Source organism: Colletotrichum higginsianum, chromosome 6 (assembly GCF_001672515.1).
Source record: "Colletotrichum higginsianum IMI 349063 chromosome 6, whole genome shotgun sequence".
NCBI classification, from domain to species: Eukaryota; Fungi; Ascomycota; class Sordariomycetes; order Glomerellales; family Glomerellaceae; genus Colletotrichum; species Colletotrichum higginsianum.
This window is the reverse complement of record NC_030959.1, coordinates 732,349-750,346: the sequence shown is the minus strand read 5'-3', so window position 1 is coordinate 750,346 and position 17,998 is coordinate 732,349. Positions and strand designations below refer to the sequence as shown.

The window sequence follows — 17,998 nt, the reverse complement described above, 5'->3', positions numbered from 1 at the left end:
TGGTCCCCTAGGAGTGCAAGTGGGAGCCGCGGTCGCGAGGGTCGCTTGGAGATGTCGAGGAAGGCGGTGGACACTGGCATAATTAGCCTTACGTAATCGACCTTGTGCAGCTCTCCACTTTCCGCCCCGTGGGTCCACTCCGACTCGGACCTGTGGCCCATTCCGCGTGCGCGCGACACGCTTTCTTCGCCCAAGTCTAAACTTTTGAGAGATTCTTCACATCCCAACGCCAAAGCACCCAATTCTCCCCCACGAAACGCACCACGATCGACGACGTAGCACGGCCATTATCAATACCGACGCATCACGATCCCCGGTACTTCCTCCACGACACACAATGGCCGCGGAACAGAGAAAGCTGCTCGAGCAGCTCATGGGCGGCTCGGCCAGCAGCCGTGGCGCCTCGCTCTCCATGACAGACCCCAAAGTTTGCAGGTCGTTCATCGTCGGCACATGTCCCCACGACCTCTTCACAAACACCAAGCAGGACCTTGGTCCGTGCCCGAAGCAGCATTCGGAGGCTCTCAAGGCCGAGTACGAGGGGTTGTCAGACAAGGAGAAGCAGAAGTACGGCTTCGAGTACGACTACATGCGCGACCTCCAGAAGTACATCGACGACTGCAACAGGAGGATAGACTCGGCGCAGCGCAGGCTTGAGAAGACACCCGACGAAATTCGTCAGACAAACGCTCTGGTACGCCGCTCAATGCTTTATTCTTCTCGTAGCCCATCCCGTCACATTAGCTAACTATGTTCTAGCTGAAAAGCATATCGGAATTTGGCTCCACCATCCACAACGGTACCCTCGAGGTCGAGATTCTGGGCGAGATGGGTGAGGTGTCCCGCGCCATCGACGAGTTCTACCGCGTGCGACAGGCGCAGCAGACGAAGGTCGACCGCGAGAAGGAGCTCAAGGCCCTCTCCGACACCTCGGGCCCCTCGGGCCACCAGAAGCTCCAGGTCTGCGACGTGTGCGGCGCCTACCTCAGCAGGCTTGATAACGATCGCCGCCTGGCGGACCACTTTTACGGAAAGATGCACCTGGGCTACGCGCAGATGCGCAAGACGTTTGACGCGTTTCCCAAAGACATGCGCCACCGCCAGCGGGCGCCGGTTGAGGATGACGGCATGGGGCCCGGCGGGCCCAGGGGTCCCAGAAGCGGCGGCGGTTACCGCGGGAGGGGCGGCAGGGGATACCGTGGCGGATGGTAGGCTTGTGAGGAGGCCGCAACTAGAACGACATCGAAGACGACGCCTCTGCCGACAAACCGTCCACATCAAGGGCCGGAAGTGAGGAATCGTCGCGACGTTTTCCTACGTATCCCTACCTATCTCGAGCCAGGGTGAATTCCAAATACCCACGACTGGCACAATCACCTCAGCGGACGACGACCAAGCCCCAGATCCGCCACCTCAAGGGCATGGTCTCCAGCATCTACTCGAACAGAATGCAAAACGTGGGTGACGAACCACCGGAGTTCCGTTTGCTTCATACTAAGTCTTTTAGGACTCGATCACGCCATCCGAGGGCGACCCGGCGCTGGTCAAATGAGTTCAACATACGCGCATGGTGGGAGACGAAGATTACCGGGTGCTTGTTGGCAATGGTGTATTTGGCCTCAGTCGATAGGCGACGAGGCCCGGACAACTTCCATATACTTACGTCGACGATGGGGGAGCGCCCTTTTACATTTCGACGCCCAGGTGCGCCTATCCAAAATGTTGGGGTTGGGGGGGACCATGCTCGGAAGCGAATTATAATAAACCCCCTAAAAAAAGTCCTACTCATTTTCTCGTCCGTCGCGGCATCCAAAAGAAATGCATCGTCGCTTGTTTTGTGATCCAATGTGATCCAAACCCATCTCCGCGCCTCGCGAAAACAAAACCCTGGCCGTACGCATGCTTTATTTCGCAGCGCCAGCAGCAGCAGCGCTCTTGAGCTTGGCGTCGAACGCCTCCATCTCGTCATCCCACCTGCCGAGGGGCGACAGTACAGGCGGCGACACATCGCCGCTCGTCGTCTTGCCGGGCAGGGCGGGGAACTCGTCGGTGCTGATAAGGGGTGCCGGTGCGGCGGGCTTCGCGGCGGCGGCGGTGATGGGCTTGGTCTCCTGCGCGCCGTTGGACGCTGCGGGGTGGTCGCGTTCGTACTCGCCGCCTCGGCCGCCCCGCCCACCACGTCCCTGACCGCGACCCCGACCACGTCCGCGGCCACCTCTGCGGTCCTCGCCGGCGCCGCCGTACCGATCTCCACCGGCATCGTCCTCGCGAGCGAACCTGCTCCCAGAAAGCCCCGCGCCGGATCTGGTGCCGCGAACGCCGCCGTTGGCGCCGCGGAAGCCCCGCTTCTCCTCCTCCTGGGCGAGCGCGTCTTTGCCTTCGTCCCAGCCGCCTTCCTTCATGCTCATGGCCTTGAGCTTTCGCTCCCTGTTCTTGGCGCGCTCGTCGTCCATGCGCTTGCGCTCTTCCTCGCTCCGCCGCCGCCTCTCCTCGTCGAGCTTTCTGCGCTGCCGCGCCGCCTCCATGCCGCGCGCGTAAGCCTCGGCGTGGCTGCGCTCGTCCTGCTCGGCCTGCTCGAACTTGCGTGTCTTCTCGGCATTGAGGATGCGCATCTGCTCCATCTTGGCGGCCAGCTCCGACTCGGTGAGCTTGGTCCGCGGGTTCGCGCCGGACCCCAGGCGCGCGGCGGCATTGAGGGCCGTGTTTGCGCCGGGGGTCGCGCTGCCGGTGGTAGTGCCGGCGGCTGGGCCCGTGGGAGCGTTCTGCGGCGGGTTCGGTGCGGGCGATGCGCTCTTGACTGTGGCAGTGGGCGAAGCGCTTGCTGCGGTAGCGGGCGCGGCTGGTGTCGTGGGCGCTGTCGCGGTTTGCGCGGCGGGACCAGTGGGCGGTTGAGGAGTCGGCGTCTTCGTGATCGGAGGTGTTGACGCGGGTGCTGGGGCGGCGGGTGCTGGGTGGCGGGGTGAACGCGGGGCAGCGGCGGGCTTGTCAGCGAACCTCGAGTTGGCCAGCCCGCCCCTAGGTGCGGTAGGCGGTCGTTTCGCGGCGGGTTGCTGTTTGGGAGGGGGTTGCTCGACAGTCTTCGGAGCGACTGGTTCAGGTTTGGGAGCCTCGGCGGGGGGTGTGGCGACGGCGGCGGGAGGGGCAGCGGGAGGAGGAGCTGCGATGGCGACGGTCTCGACAACCTGGGAATCGCTCACAGGTTCAAAGTCGTCGAAGAAGAGATCGTCATCCGTGCGGCCTCCGAATTGGTCGTCCATCTTGATTAGGGATAAGTTGAACAGATATCGTGGCAAAGAGTTGAATGATTCTTCCAGAAGTCCACTGCGGCAATACTATGGGATATGGAGCAAACGCACGAGAAGTTGGCTGGCGAAGTTCGAAGCGCTTGGTTATTTGGATCGCTGCGAACCATGTCTGATTGGGTAAGTGGGGGGGCAAAGCCCAGCGCGGATTGAATCCTAGAGGGAAGGACGGATGGAGAGAAGGAACGAGGGGTCATTCGGATTTACTCTCGGCCCGAGAACCATCGAAGCAGGTCCATGCCTAATCACACAGTGTGGATCCATTCTCCCATAGCGCATGGTGGCCCTTTCCAACCCGTTGAATGAGTGACATTTCCTCTCTCCCTGAATTTTGTTCCATCCATCATCTAACCTGTCCGAATCTCATCGAGTCTTGGAATTGATGCTAGCCCCCTGCAGCTCGCTGACCAGCCTCTCTCGCAAAGCATCGTAGCTGTCAACCAGCGGAATGCCATACCTCGCACACACGACCTGGACGTTCCCTCGTTTCTTGTATCCCTCGGAGCACGCGACGATGGCCTTGCCAGACCGAGCACATAGACCCAGCTCGAGCAGGCTGATGTGCGCCTCGGTGTCTGGCTCGAAGTAAACGACGATGATGTCGGCCCTCTCTTGCATCTCGAGCTCCCACTCGACCTGGCCTTTGAACCTCGCATCCGAGACGTCTTCCCTCCAGGTGCTGTCCCAGTCCGGGCGGAAAGGGTTGAAGACAGTCACCGGGAGATGGGAGATGGAGTCGGCGAGATGTTTGCGCCAGTCTCCTTTGCTCGTTGTGCCGGCGAAAAAGACGGACCTGCCAGTCATCGCGGGTGGCCGCTCTAAAGGACAAACGACCTTGCCGGGGTTCGGTGGCGTGCCCTCCATGCCGCTCGATTGCTGGTGCACTGTGCTTGATATCGATGCGTCAATGTGTTGATGAGCCCGGTCCGGTTGTACGGATGCTTCCTGTGTATCGTGATGAGAAACTTCCACGGCTTCCTGGATGCGGTCAGGTATCTGGTATTGTCTGGACATTGAGTCGCCCGGGTGAGATCGGCTACCGGATCCTACAACTGATACAGGCAGCCTTACAACGGAAGATGGTTGCATTCGGGCTCTTCCATTGGCCATTTCCTGGTGGATTCGCAAGTTTATGGTCCACACAGCTCCAGGGCCCGATGCACCCTTATCCGGCCAAGTCCAACGCCGCTTTGGCGACCCCACACGGCCGCCGGGGTCGAGAAGTTGTTGGATTGATGTTACTGACATGCCCGGTGTTATCTTTACAAGAAGAAGCGAGGCAGGTCCATCGCGTTAAGACAATTGCCTCCTTCGTGCAGTGAGATATTTGGCCAACGACGAATTCCCAGGGAGTAAAGGCGGAATCCGAGTCATACCTAATTTCAGCAAGAGGGACGACCCACCGATTCTCCGGCAATTTCTCCAGATGTCCATCTCCTTGCTCTGTGCTGTACTATAGGATTAATCTGAGGATGAGGATGATGGACGGCTTCCGGCGGACTTCTGCCGAGTGGTCTGCGGGCAAAAGAGCGACAAGTATCAAGAATAGAAGAGACGCACGGAGTCACTAACACCTTTTGTGACATGACGACACAAACAGTAGGCGGCTGATAACACCCATGCTATCAAACGCGCCGCTCACCGGCGCACCGTTTTCGTCAGTGGCAGTGGTCAGCGGTCACTCCTCCCCCCCAACAGGGCAGCTGACAGGGTCTTCGGAGGATCACCATACGCACCCTAGATTGGGAGGATTTATGCCACCTTACTGCAAAGAAGCTCCCAGCTCAGCACACCATCTTGCGGTGAGCTACGCGGGTGTTGAGGCCCTCCCCAATCCTCGCATCTCACACCAAATTGCCCTTCCCCCAGGGAGATTCGGCGAGCTTTCCGAGGGCTGTCTCAGCCAGGTGGCTCCCCCCGACTAGATCAGGCGGCCGGCCCCTCTCCATCGAGTGGATGGGAGAGACAGAGCGAGGGGTTCGGTAGAGATTCAGGTGGGAGCTTGGCGGCCCGGAGAGGCACAATGCGAAGCGAACGGGCATATGTATCTGTCTGTAATACGAGAGAAGATGTGCAATCACGCAACCCGATCTCGGGCCCCCTTTTGGCATTTTTACGGACGTCGTCCCCCTTGGGCTGGGGCTCGTATGTCCCGCCGGGGCAGCCATTCTTCCTTTTCTTCAAGCAATCTCGTTTCTCAAATACCGCCTCATACCAACAACCAAGACGATTGTCGTAACCTGCGAATGATACCATCCCTCCGAGTGTTGCGTCATAAAGCGGTGAGGGACCCAGGAAAGTTCAAAGCCATCGAGACCGCCGTCCCGTACAAATAGACAAAAGGCTCTCTATCCACCCGCCGTTGGCCCGCTCTCGTTGGGCTGGCTTTTACCCCGACATCGAAGCGGATTCAACTTAGCAGCCGCTGCGGACCCCCTTTTTGCTCGGAAGCATAGCTGCGGACATCGCTATCGTCGTCGTGTGCCGCGTCGTCTTTTGAGAAGCGATGGCGGTGGTGTACAAGTCGGGAGACCACGCCCCGGGCGAGGACGACTGCGAGGGATGCCGCAAAATCCAAGAGGAGCTGACTGAGTTATCGGTCGGATCCGAGTCCTCTGAGGAATACGAAGATGGTGAGCCCTCTTCCTTTTTTCTTCTTCTTCCATCTGTATAAGCCGTTTCATCTATCTATCCTGCCCTTCAACCAAGAGTTTTTCCCCTCCTCCCTCTTCACTCCCTAAGGGGACAAGATTGTAACCAGTGTGACAAGTGTTACAGGTGTTCAAAACAGGATGAAGAGGAAGAGAGGGACAGAAAACAAGCCAGTGGGAGAGGGAGAGAGAAGCAGGTAAAGCATGACAGCCAACTGCCCCTGAAAATACAGCAGTGGACCTGGGAGGCGCGGGAGCTAGAGCCCTTAGAACTGCAGAGGAGATCCACCCCCCAAAACCCAAAAGTTTGGCAGTTCCGGGGGATCCACGCCAGGGAGTGTCCACTGTCGAGTGCTGTCTTTCCCTCTTAGCGCATTTCGTCATTCGCCATTTTTCTGTTGCGATACCGCACCCGTCGGTCTTGTCTTGTCTTGCCTTGCACATTGACTCTCGCCTCTATCTTCCTCTCCTCCTCTCTTGGAAATGCGTCACGGTCAGCCACTCCTCCACCTCTCCCTCTCCTCTCCTCCCCTCTCCTCCTCCCTCCCCTCCCCTTTCCATTGTCTCAGCCGATCCGGAACCATCTCTCTACCTTGAGCAGCCCATTCCTCTGCTCTCGTCCGGTCCAGCCGCTGCCCGTTATCCGTTACCCGTTACCCGTTGCATTCTCCCGCCCTGAGAGAGCCACGAGACTGACGAGCCCGCCTCCCGCGCGACAGAAGACACAATGCCCTCGGTCATCGCGCCCTCGGACCTTTCAACGACCCTGAGCGACACGGAGGACTGCCCCCAGGTCGCCCCCGAACTCCTGCACAACCTCAAGCACGACAGTTCCGTGCTCGCCCTTGCCGTCAGCGCCGAGAACGAACGCATATATGCCGGCACCCAAGATGGCGAGATTGTTGTGTGGTCGCTGGCTACCTTCCACCAGGAGCGTATCGTCCAGGCCCACAAACGCAGCGTCCTAAGCCTGTACCTGACCCCCGACGGCTCTATGCTGTTCTCGAGCGCCGGCGACCCCATCATCAACGTCTGGTGCCCCAAGACCATGAATCGCCTGTATGAGATCTACAGCACCTACGACGTTGGCGACATCTTCTCCGTCGCCTACAGCGCCCAGCACGACACTGTCTACGTCGGCGCCCAGAACACCTCGATCCAATGGGTCAGCCTGACGGATCCCAACAACCGCGTGACTCACGACTCGTCCCAGCATCCTGACCGCCGGAACCACCGCTTCTTTGACTCGCGAGCCGTCGGCGGCACCTCGACCCCGCGCCGCAACGACGAAAGATGGGCCCTGATCCCGCGCTCCGAGAAGGTTGTCGAGATACACCCGGGCGCTCTGCAGATGTTCGCTCACTACGGCTACGTCTACTCGATGCTCATGGCCAAGGGCCCGACCGTTCTGGTGGAACCCGATGAGGAGGTGCTTATTTCGGGCGGAGGCGACGGCACAATCAAGCTTTGGAAGCTGGGCGCCGAAGGAGACGACCAGGCGGCCGAAAATGATCGTGAGCCGGGCTTGCAGGAGCTCATGTCGCTTGGCGCCGATGACGCCGAATCCGTCATGTCTCTTGCCATTGACGGCTCGTTTCTGTACGCCGGCAAGCTTCAGGGGGTTATTGAGCTTTGGGACCTCGACACGAAATCCAAGTTGAGGGTGATCAAGGGGCACAGGGGAGACGTCATGACCCTGCAAATGAGCTGGGGCTACCTTCTCAGTGCTTCGCGGTCTGGCTCTGCGAGCGTATGTTCCCCTTTGTATCGTTCTCACTGTTCCCTGCTGACGACATTCAGAAACACACGACCGCTCACTATGGAAAGTACCAAGACAAACGGGCTGCCAACATCAGCCAGAAGTACCAATGTGTCGCACGCTGGAAGGCACATGAGGGCAAGGTCCTGTCGTCAGCAGTGACGACCTACAACAACAGACAGTACTACATCACGGGCGCCAATGACGACGACGTCGCTATCTGGCACATTGACTGCTCGTCTCTCGAGGAGCAGAAGGAGGTTGACGAGGCCAACGACGTGATGATCAAGACCCTCGGAGAGTTTGTGTCATACCGGACTGTGTCGTCGCGTCCCGAGTTCGCCGAGGATTGTCGGCGAGGCGCGACATTTCTCGGATCGTTGTTCAAGAGGCTCGGAGGCCATGTTGAGATGCTGAGCACGGAGAGCAGCCCGCACAACCCAGTCGTTCTGGCCAAATTCGACGGTACGCTCGAGCCGGCCGAGAAGAGGAAGAAGATTCTCTTCTACGGCCATTACGATGTCGTCCCGGCCGACACCAAAAAGGGCAAGTGGGAGACGGATCCCTTCCAAATGAAGGGCATCAACGGGTATCTGTACGGCAGAGGTGTCAGTGATAACAAGGGGCCAATCATGGCCGCACTGTATGCAGTGACGGACCTGCTGCAGGCGAAGAAACTTGCCAACGACATCATCTTCCTGATCGAGGGCGAGGAGGAATCGGCGTCTCGCGGTTTCAGAGAGATTGTCCGCAAGAACAAAGACCTGATTGGCGATGTCGACTACATCCTCCTGGCCAACAGTTACTGGCTCGACGATGAGGTTCCCTGTCTCACTTACGGACTGCGCGGCGTTCTGCATGCCACCGTCTGCGTCGACTCCCACCTGCCGGACCAGCATTCCGGCGTGGACGGCTCTTACATGAACGACGAGCCTCTATCAGATCTCACCTCGACGCTGTCGAAGCTGAAAGGCCCCGGTAATAAGGTGCTCATCCCCGGGTTTTACGATGACATCTTCCCGGTCACAGCCGAGGAGGAGACACGCTACGACGACATCGCGTCAACGCTGATGCGGCAGAACCCAGAAAAGGGGCCCGCCGACAAGCTCAAGGGCGCGTTGATGGCCCGCTGGAGAGAGCCCAACCTGACGATTCATCGATACAAGGTGTCCGGGCCCGACGGCAGCCTGGTGAGCAGCCACGCGAGCGCCAACATCAGCCTGCGCCTCGTACCAGGCCAGGAGGTCAATGACGTGATTGCGTCGCTGAACTCGTACCTGGAGAGCGAGTTCGCGACGCTCGAGTCCAAGAACTCGCTGACCATCAAGGTCGATAATAAGGCGGAGCCCTGGCTCGGCGACCCAACCAACGCCATCTTCCAGACACTCGAGGAGGCCATCATACAGGCCTGGTCTTCCGTCTTCGAGGGCGGAGCGGCCGACGACGGCGCCGAGGGGGCGGCAGCAGAGACGAAGGAGAAGAAGCCGAAGAAGCCACTGTACATTCGCGAGGGCGGCTCGATCCCTGCGATCCGGTTCCTCGAGAAAGAGTTTAGCGCACCTGCCGCTCACCTCCCCTGCGGACAGGCGAGCGACTCTGCCCACCTGGACAACGAACGTCTCAGGGTGCTGAACCTGGTGAAGAGTAGGGAGATTATCGGGTCTCTATTCGCCCGCCTGTAGGTTGCAAAGAGAGAGACGGAGACGGAGAGGGAGAAGATACGGATGGGATGCATTTGTTGGTGTTCGTTCATCGGCTGGTGATTACGGCGTTCCGGAAAGGGGAGCATAAAATCAAGCACGGCTCATTTGAGGATCTGCATCAGAAAAGTAGAGATGGATACCCAAAAAATCAAAAGTATTTACTAGACTGAACAAATGCCTGCTTCCTCGAGTGTGAGATGTGCCGGGACTGGTGAGATTTATGATTTATGCGCAGCGCCGACTGACTCGCCCGGCAATGTCACCTCACCACCCCTCCGTTGACGTGATCCGAACATCGGCGCGCGCTGAAGCCGAAAAGCCACGCCGTGTAGAGCTTCCCAATTTGGTCCTCGGGGGGGACTTTTATCTTATCGCGAACAACAACACACCTCATCCACTATCAGTCTCCGTAGGTCTTAAACTCATTCACACCTGTTCGCATCACTCTTTTTTTTTACCAATTTGCATCTCCAGCATCAAGTTGGCTCTTGGTCTCTTCGCAGTTCCCTTCATTTGAATATTCACTCAATTCTGTCCCAAAAAACCACACAATGGAGTATAAGCACCAGTCCCCGGCCGCCGTCAAGGTGAAGCCGCGACTCATCATCCACGGCGGCGCCGGCAACATCAAGCCGTCCAACCTCGCACCGCCAGAGTACGAGGCCTACCGCCGCGCCCTGCTGACCATTGTGAGACCCTTCACTCACCCCCATTCTCCCTGACCTGGCTCGTCCCTTGGCTCCGGTCCTAACACAATAACCCCTCCCCTCAGATCAGCAAGACGAGCGCCTACCAGACGACCCCGCTCCCGTCGTCGTCGACCGGCAAGCTCCCCTCGGCCCTGGACGCCGCGGCGCACGCCGTGTCGCTGCTGGAGGACAACCCGCTCTTCAACAGCGGTCACGGCGCCGTCTTCACGCGCGACGGCATCAACGAGCTCGAGGCCTCCGTCATGGTCTCGCGCGGGCTCAAGAAGCGCGGCGTCGGCGTCACGGGCCTGCGCCGCGTCCGGAACCCGATCCTGCTGGCCAAGGCCCTTCTCGAGCACGGCGAGGAGGACCTCGGCGGCGACCCGGAGAGCAGCCGGCCCTCGTTCTCCTCGTCGTCGTCGCCGGTGCCCGCTCAGGGGCTCGACGTGCCGAGCGCGCAGGGCCACACGCTGCTCCACGGCGAGACGGCCGAGACGCTGGCGCGGCGGTACGGGCTCGAGATCGTCGACCCGGCGTACTTCTTCACGCAGCGGCGGTGGGACGAGCACGTGCGCGCGCTCGAGAGGGAGAGGACCGGCGAGGCGGCGACCTGCACGTGGAGCGCCGAGGAGTTCCTGCCGCAGGGCACCGTGGGCGCCGTGGCGCTGGACGAGGACGGGGTCGTGTGCGCGGCGACGAGCACGGGCGGGCTGACGAACAAGCTGACGGGGCGGATCGGGGACACCCCCGTCGTCGGGGCCGGGTTCTGGGCCGAGGAGTGGGCCGAGGAGGGGGATCCGACGGCGGCGGCGAGGGGGCCGTTTGGCGTTGCGGGCCCGGCGGTGACGATCTCGGAGAGTCTGAGGGGCCTGATGGCGGACTGCCTCCCCTCGTTGGCGATGTACAGCCCGTTGCCGACGGGGCTCGGACGAGGAGGCGCAGTGACGACGACGCGCGCGATCGCGGCCTCGGGGACGGGCAACGGGGACTCGTTCATGCGCGTGGCGGCGGGGCGGACCGTCGGCGCGGTTGCGCGGTGGAAGCCGCTCTCGGGCGCCGACGCCGTGTCCTTCGTGGCCGGGCCGGGCGGCGAGCTGCAGCGGAGCGCGGGGAACCGGTGGCGCGTCACGGGGGAGGGGGAGGGCGGCATCATCGGCATCGAGGTCGTGGTGTCGCGCGACGCGGAGAGCGGCGGCGTCGTGGGCGCGCGGTCGGCGATCCTGCAGGACTTCAACTGCAACGGCATGTACCGGGCGTGGATCGACGACGACGGCAAGGCGTACGCCAAGATCTACCGCGGGGACGTGGAGGGCGTCGACGTCGGGGAGTTTTGCGAGAAGTGGTAAAGTGAGCCTTTTCAAGGTCTGAGATCTTGGAGAGGTTGGGGGGGGGGAGGAAGGGGGAGGGAGGGGGGGCAAAATTGTTCAGCGTTTATGGGCCAGGTAGACGGCGTGTTTGATGGTACAATATTTGAACAATATCTCTATCCACACAGATTCAGTACGCCCATCATCAATAAAAGGGGGGATTCTGCCGTCCTGCTTCTCGGATCCATCCAAATCCTGGTCATATCAAGATGCGATTCCTTGCCACCTTGAATCTGCCCAGTCGTACGAAGTTCCCCCTTTCTTCGTCCCCCCCATGTCTAAAGTCCACACCCCCCCTCCTCTTCGCGAAGGGTACCGGTGGGGGAAAAGTCCTGCCTCAGTGATCCTAGTCACTCCTCTCCCCTCCGATGACTGGAAAGCTTTTTATAGTACATGGAACGCCGCTTCCCGTCCTTTTTCCTATATGCAGATTAAAAAAGAACGGCGCCGTTCGTTTTCGGTGCTGGTGAAAAAAACAAGAATAGATCGGGGCCTCGCATCAAGGGGAGGCATCGAGCTGGAAGAGTAGAGGTGGGTTTTTTGTTTGATGTGCTATGGTTGTTGGTTGTGTTTGTTTCGTCGGCGGCCGCTGGATGCCGCTTTTCGGTAAATATAATAGCAAGAAGCGAGAGATCGGGTCGGTTTTTAAGCAAGGGCTCTCTCGTCCGACGGCGGCGGCTGAGGCATCTGGTACGGTAACGTCAGCACATTTTGACTCCTCCATCCGGGAGTGGGAAGGGGGGAGGCGTTGCAACTCACCTCAAGCTTCGTGCTTCCCGCAAACATCTTCTGGAAACCGATACCCACGCCTTCAATGACGGCGAGCAGGACCGCGCAGCCGATGGCACCGTTGCGGGCGGCCTGGGTTTCCCGGCGTTAGCTTGGCTGTGCGCGCAACGGGGTGTTAATCGCAAGTGTACGAACCTTGTATCCACCACGGATAGCCAGAGCTCCTCCGGTGAAGAAACCGGCTGTGATCTACACCCTGGTTGTCAGAAAAAGACTTGTCGAAGCTGCATCAGCCGTGAATTGGAGTGCGTACGCTGTTCCAGGGGTCCTCCTTCTGGCGGACGCCCTTGACGGCGCAGTCAAACGTCGAGAAGAGGCCACCCCAGACGCCGAAGTTGCCGCCGAGGACGGGGGCGCGCATCTTGATGGCCGAGATGGCGCCGATGCGGCGCTCGCCGTAGGGGCTGTTCCTGTAGCCCTTGATTCCGTGCCAGATCGTTCCTCCTATCGCGCCCATGGCGAAGGCACCGCCGAAGTCTGTCATCGCATCGCGTTAGTTTCTATCTCGGTCCGCGACGGCCTCCGCGTTCGGGGGAGAGAGAGAGAGAGAGAGAGGGTGGTCACCGACCGTTGAGGATGACCCAGGGGCAGGGGTCGCGCGTGTGATCCATAGCGAATGTGTTTGGGGGGGAAAGATGCGATTAATAGGGTATTCGACGATGGAGGTTCTCGTGACGGCTCGAAATGGCAGGCGAGCTGTTGGTGGAGTGGCGTGCGATGGCGGCGGTCGTGGAGTTTTCGGTGATGAAGGAGGGATCTCGACACGCGGTTCGGATTACAGCTTTGCTTGCGGCCGTGGCGGACGTGCATGCGATGGATGGAGTGACGAACAAGTCGAAATTTTTCGGCCGGCGGCTTTTCGGTAATTCCGTCTGTTCTTTTTTTTCTTCTATATTCTTTCGTCAGACTCCTTATCTTATCGGGTCAGCTTCGGAAGCCCCGCTTCGGATCGGATAGCTCTCCACTATCGGAGGGGGTGCGGAGGTACCTCGCAATCGTCTCAAATAGGAAATCTGCTTACTTTAGCCTGTCCAGGGACCGGGTTCTTCGATTATCTATGTTCCGTTATTTAAGTAAACCCAGAGAGTCAAACAGAAGAGTCATACCCAACCACAACTGATTCCTTACAGTTTCTGGACTTGCCGAAATGGCCGAACAAACTTATGAGCCGAAAGCCTCTGTTGGAGGCCACACCCTCGCGAGAGCTAATCTCGACGATGTCCCGGCGATCCAGTCCATGACCAGGGCGGCTTATTCCAAGTACATCGACCGCATCGGCAAGGAGCCGGCGCCCATGAAGGCCGACTACAACGAGCTGATCAAAACGCAACTGGTCTACGTGCTCCGAAACGACAAGACAAACGAGGCAGTCGGCGCCATTCTCCTGCGACACGACCCCGCGACGAAAGCACTCCACGTAAACAATCTAGTCGTCGCCCCGGATGCCCAGGGGCGCGGATACGGACGAGTTCTCATGAGGTGTGCCGAGGACGTGGCCAGAGTTTGCCGGTGCACGAACCTTCAGCTTTACACCAACGTCAAAATGTTTGAGAATCTCGCCTTGTATCCTAAACTGGGCTTCGTCGAGACGGAAAGGAAGACGGAGGATGGGTACGAGAGGGTCTTCTTCCGCAGGGACTTGGAGGAGGGAGTTCTGAGGCACTGATTGGCTGTTCCCGACGATGTCTTTTTCTCGGCATCTAACCTTTCCTTTCCTTCAACTTTGATATCAAGTTAGGATGGCGACAACGAAGTCTCTTTACTCCGGATGCATGTGAAGCAAAACAAATTTTGAACACTGGGTGGGCAATCTACCCGGCGCAAGCTTGGCAACCCGAGGCTCAATTGTAGTATAAAGTATTGATCACCCAACAAGCCTTAACTATGTCACAGCTTTTTGTCTGGCTAGGAATTGATGGCCTGCTATCGAAACCTCATGTAAAGCGTCCTTCACGATCCCGGCCGAGAAAATCGTCAGCATTATGCCGCAACATGAAAGCAGAGCCGAACGTCGGGATGTATCACTTGATAGGGTCATCAGCGGCGAAATGATGCATCTGATGTTCGAGTCTCCCCCAACAATCTCCTCCCCTCTCGCCACTCCTTCAACGTCGACAGCGATGGAAGAACCCCATGGACGCGGCTTGAATGAGCATGGTGAGCGCTGCCCGACTTCATCCCTGCCCATACCCGAAATACCCATTGCAACCCAAACACCTACCTACTCCGAGTCTGTTGTCATTGCTCTTGTTTTCTCGTCACATTCAATATTGATTCCAAATCCAGAGAATCGTCATTCTTCTACCACGGTGTTGGAGAGAATGGGTCCCGACACCGATCGGCGAGATACCCCATGGCCAGGTAACACCTTTCGAATCATTGAAGGATCAACACGCAAGGCAATTACCTTCGCGGACCAGCAGGTCTCTCTTAGAAAGCCCAAGGGCGACCGCAACCCGAGCGAGATGTGGTACTGCATTGAGAAGGATGGTTACTTTGGATTCCAAAACCCGAGAACGGGTAGGTACCTTGGGCACGACGGCAAAGATATAGATAGCGGTATAAGGACAACGAACTACCTACGTGAGTGGGAGTTATGGACGCCGCGGAGGCACCCGGAGGGCGGCTACCAGCTCCTATCGCCGTCGGCATCCGGGTCAAGCGCATTGAGGGTGGTATGCGTTGCAGAGAACGGAACCCACCTTACCAGAAGACACCACGGCACAACTGTGTGGGAGTTTGTTAGGGTTTGATAGGGTCTTGAGCTTTGTTATGGAACTGCAACTTGGGAGCACAAACCGGGAGTCAGGAAGAGCAACAAGCTGTCAAGCTGCCTCCTCTGGATGTACGTAGGCTTAGGACATTGAAGACTCCAGTTACAGAGACAGGTGGAAGTCGCGCTACGAGTACTGAGCACCCAATAAGCCTACACTAAGAGAGCAAAACTCTGAAAATTACTGCAATGCCAATGCCTCATGTGCATTGAGATCTCCCTACTTGTCCGGTTTAACCAGTAGTGCATAGGGCACATCTCGGTAGGGTCACTGACAGTAGAGAAGCTGGCAGCGCACTCCAAGGAGAAAGATGGCGACGATGACATCCTGCGGGCTGCAAGTGCTTTCAGTGTTGAGACAATCATTCCAGAATTTAGCACATCTGCTTACAAAATCTATTCAAGGAAGCATGGTCATAATATTTTACTTTATCATTACAGACATAACACAGCACTCTTCTTTCAAATCTTCCCCTATTCGTCTTCAGACTGGCACCAAGTCACAGCTACTGAATACCAACTCGTCGCAGGTGCGGTCTGGGATCCGGAACCCTAGGCAGCTGGTGTCTCAGGTCCGGATGGCCGGCCAGAAACTCGGGATAAGTAGCGTCGCGCTTGGGAAACACCTCACCGTTGTCCGACTCGTCGTCATCTGTAAACAACTCGCCGGCGTCTTCGTCCTCATACGTAGCAGCAGCAGCAGCAGCAGGTACGCGCTCGCCGCGCCGACCCAACGGCCTCGCCGGGTTGCCTTGCTCGCCCTGCCGCACCCCGCTGTTGTTCATCCTGTCCTGGTAAGCCATCGCGGTTGCCCCGGCGCTTGAGACGGCCTCGCCGTTACTCCCTCCGGCCCAGTGTCTGGGATCCGGCGCATGCGTGCCAGGTTGAGTCCTCAGGTTGTTTGCCTGAGTTGCTAATGGCTGCTGCTGAAGACTGGGGCCGTAGGTCCGAGGATCGCTCGGCCCCGCTACGTCCTCTCCTCGGCGCCGCGGCCTTCGCGACCTATGCGGTACTCCTAACCATGGCCTCTCGTCGGCTGGGTGACTGGGTGCCGCACTTGGTATAGTGTAGTCGTTCTGGTCGAAGGTCACTTGACCTGGCGAGCGTCGAAGGCCATATCGATTGGCTAGGGCAGGGTTCACCCCGCCGTCGTGGGTGTCGCGGTACCGGTTTCGCGGGTAGCCCGACGCTTCGGTGCGAGGATCGTAGTCGTCTGAAGCTGTCCCTCGGTTGAACGAACGCGAGGACGGTCGCCGATAGTGTCGCTGTCCCGGATCAGATCCTCCAAGTATGTCGTAGATGATGGTCTCGACCTCGCTCCGCAACTCGGGATCGATCCGTGATCCTCGCGCCGACCCCCGGCCCGCTTGCGTTCCCCCGCGAAAGGCCGCTCCCGAGGTCGAATCCTGTGGTTGGAGCATTCTCTTCCCGTCCATGATCTTTGCGATCTCCTGCATCAGAACGTCCTGATGCTCACCGTCCCGGTCCACCCACACATCTCGATCGCCGTGTACGGACCGCGCCGAACCCGCGTAGCCTCTCCTGCTGCTATCCATCCGTGACGGCGCTCTACCAGGCTCCGACTGTGACTCGGACAGGCTTGTCTGGATCTCTTTACGGATATCGTTGACAGCGTCGCGGATATCGGCCTTGAAGCTCCTCTCAATGTCTTTCCGCAGTTGGTCAACTTTTACATCCATTTCCCACTTTTGCCTCTCGGCCTGGTCCCGCTCTCTACTGGCTTGACGCAGGTCCCTTTCGCGATGGCCCTCCATTTCCATGGCCCTGACCCGCCGCCGAAGGCGGTTCACCTCGTCTTCTTGCGAAGGAACTTCGCCAGGGGGAGGTCGCGGCCGGCGTGGTCGAAACGGAGAGGCGTGTCTGGACTCGCGAGGCGGATCGGGTGGGTGCTGGGTGGGCATGTAGCCCCCGTAGGGCTGGGTCCTTGGGGCGGAATAAGCATATGGGGTGGCTGGTGCGACTGGAGAGAAAGGTCCTGGGCCTGGCGGGGCATACTCAGGGGCCGGAGGCCACATCGGTTGGGGACCGTATGTGGGAGGTAGCGTGTTGTTGTGATACGGGCTAGCCTGTTGGCCGTTCCAGGGCCCTGGAATCGGCGCAAAGGGATTCTCATGTGCCATGTTACTCTGACCGGGTGGCAAAGGGCCACTGTGTGTTGGGTGATGCTGAAAAGGATGGAGACCAGGTGGCGGCTGCGGTTGTGTATATCCGCCTCCTGTCGAAGCGTACGTCCCTAAGGGACGAGTGTATCGAACAGCTTGACCACCAGATCGCGGATTGGGTTGGTTTTGGTTCCAGTCACCTTGGTCGGCGTAGGTCTCGTTGGGTATCGGGTTCCTGAGGTGAAGTGGTCTTTGCCGTCGGGAAAGAGGGTTGATACCGGGACCAGTCTCGGCTCTGTCGTCGCGGTAGGCAGACTCCTCCGATTCTGAATCGCTCCAGTTGCTGGCGCTGTCGCTATCTCCAAAAAGACTTTGCTGATGGTGAGGTGGTGCGTTACGATGGCCTTCATTTCCCGGGTATGGGGATGGAGCCAGTTGAAGGTGACCCTGCAATTGCGCAGGCTGGTGCATAGTTCTGCAGTGAGTATATCTCTGCCGATGATACTACCGAGAGATACGCCTTTCTTGCGCAGCTCAAAACTCTACAGTCGCTTCTCGTGATAGCTGGGGCAAGCGGGCGAGCGCACGAGGTCGTGAATCATAGGCGAGGAGGAGCTGAATTGCAGAATATGGACGGCTTAATCCCCCTAGTCTGTAACAGAAGGACGGTGTCAGATTATGAGAAAGAGGGGATGTGGCACTTGGGGACATGGCTGATGATGCTGGTGGTGCATCGACGTTTGTCGGCACTCGATTCGCCAACTCTTCATCCATGCTACCGATGGTCTGCTGGCATTGCATGTTGCCAACTCGGGTCTCTTTGGTGTGAGCCTGTCTCAGCC

General features: G+C 58.7%; 9 protein-coding genes across 9 annotated transcripts; 4 read left to right on the top strand and 5 right to left on the bottom strand.

The window, feature by feature from the left end:
* Nucleotides 1-337: 337 nt before the first annotated feature.
* Nucleotides 338-1,212, top strand: CH63R_08640 (U1 snrnp splicing complex subunit; the record flags this gene model as incomplete). Its single annotated transcript, XM_018303614.1, has 2 exons — nt 338-694; nt 760-1,212. 2 exons carry the CDS (start codon nt 338-340, stop codon nt 1,210-1,212), a joined length of 810 nt encoding a protein of 269 aa, XP_018155637.1.
* Nucleotides 1,213-1,904: 692 nt separating this feature from the next.
* CH63R_08639 (uncharacterized protein) lies at nt 1,905-3,257 on the bottom strand (the record flags this gene model as incomplete). The annotated part of the gene is made up of 1 exon (XM_018303613.1): nt 1,905-3,257. One exon carries the CDS (start codon nt 3,255-3,257, stop codon nt 1,905-1,907), a length of 1,353 nt encoding a protein of 450 aa, XP_018155636.1.
* A 408-nt stretch (nt 3,258-3,665) lies between these two features.
* On the bottom strand, nt 3,666-4,166 carry CH63R_08638 (uncharacterized protein; the record flags this gene model as incomplete). The annotated part of the gene is made up of 1 exon (XM_018303612.1): nt 3,666-4,166. The coding sequence occupies one exon, from the start codon at nt 4,164-4,166 to the stop codon at nt 3,666-3,668; it is 501 nt and encodes a 166-aa protein (XP_018155635.1).
* A 2,270-nt stretch (nt 4,167-6,436) lies between these two features.
* CH63R_08637 (WD repeat domain-containing protein) lies at nt 6,437-9,394 on the top strand (the record flags this gene model as incomplete). The annotated part of the gene is made up of 3 exons (XM_018303611.1): nt 6,437-6,446; nt 6,673-7,703; nt 7,754-9,394. 3 exons carry the CDS (start codon nt 6,437-6,439, stop codon nt 9,392-9,394), a joined length of 2,682 nt encoding a protein of 893 aa, XP_018155634.1.
* Nucleotides 9,395-9,966: 572 nt separating this feature from the next.
* On the top strand, nt 9,967-11,450 carry CH63R_08636 (asparaginase; the record flags this gene model as incomplete). The annotated part of the gene is made up of 2 exons (XM_018303610.1): nt 9,967-10,104; nt 10,188-11,450. 2 exons carry the CDS (start codon nt 9,967-9,969, stop codon nt 11,448-11,450), a joined length of 1,401 nt encoding a protein of 466 aa, XP_018155633.1.
* A 666-nt stretch (nt 11,451-12,116) lies between these two features.
* CH63R_08635 (Mitochondrial import inner membrane translocase subunit tim-17) lies at nt 12,117-12,871 on the bottom strand (the record flags this gene model as incomplete). Its single annotated transcript, XM_018303609.1, has 5 exons — nt 12,117-12,158; nt 12,231-12,332; nt 12,396-12,449; nt 12,514-12,737; nt 12,829-12,871. The coding sequence occupies 5 exons, from the start codon at nt 12,869-12,871 to the stop codon at nt 12,117-12,119; spliced, it is 465 nt and encodes a 154-aa protein (XP_018155632.1).
* Nucleotides 12,872-13,407: 536 nt separating this feature from the next.
* CH63R_08634 (Acetyltransferase) lies at nt 13,408-13,926 on the top strand (the record flags this gene model as incomplete). Its single annotated transcript, XM_018303608.1, has 1 exon — nt 13,408-13,926. The coding sequence occupies one exon, from the start codon at nt 13,408-13,410 to the stop codon at nt 13,924-13,926; it is 519 nt and encodes a 172-aa protein (XP_018155631.1).
* A 1,613-nt stretch (nt 13,927-15,539) lies between these two features.
* On the bottom strand, nt 15,540-16,808 carry CH63R_08633 (uncharacterized protein; the record flags this gene model as incomplete). Its single annotated transcript, XM_018303607.1, has 1 exon — nt 15,540-16,808. The coding sequence occupies one exon, from the start codon at nt 16,806-16,808 to the stop codon at nt 15,540-15,542; it is 1,269 nt and encodes a 422-aa protein (XP_018155630.1).
* A 32-nt stretch (nt 16,809-16,840) lies between these two features.
* On the bottom strand, nt 16,841-17,047 carry CH63R_08632 (uncharacterized protein; the record flags this gene model as incomplete). The annotated part of the gene is made up of 1 exon (XM_018303606.1): nt 16,841-17,047. The coding sequence occupies one exon, from the start codon at nt 17,045-17,047 to the stop codon at nt 16,841-16,843; it is 207 nt and encodes a 68-aa protein (XP_018155629.1).
* Between the last annotated feature and the right edge of the window lie 951 nt (nt 17,048-17,998).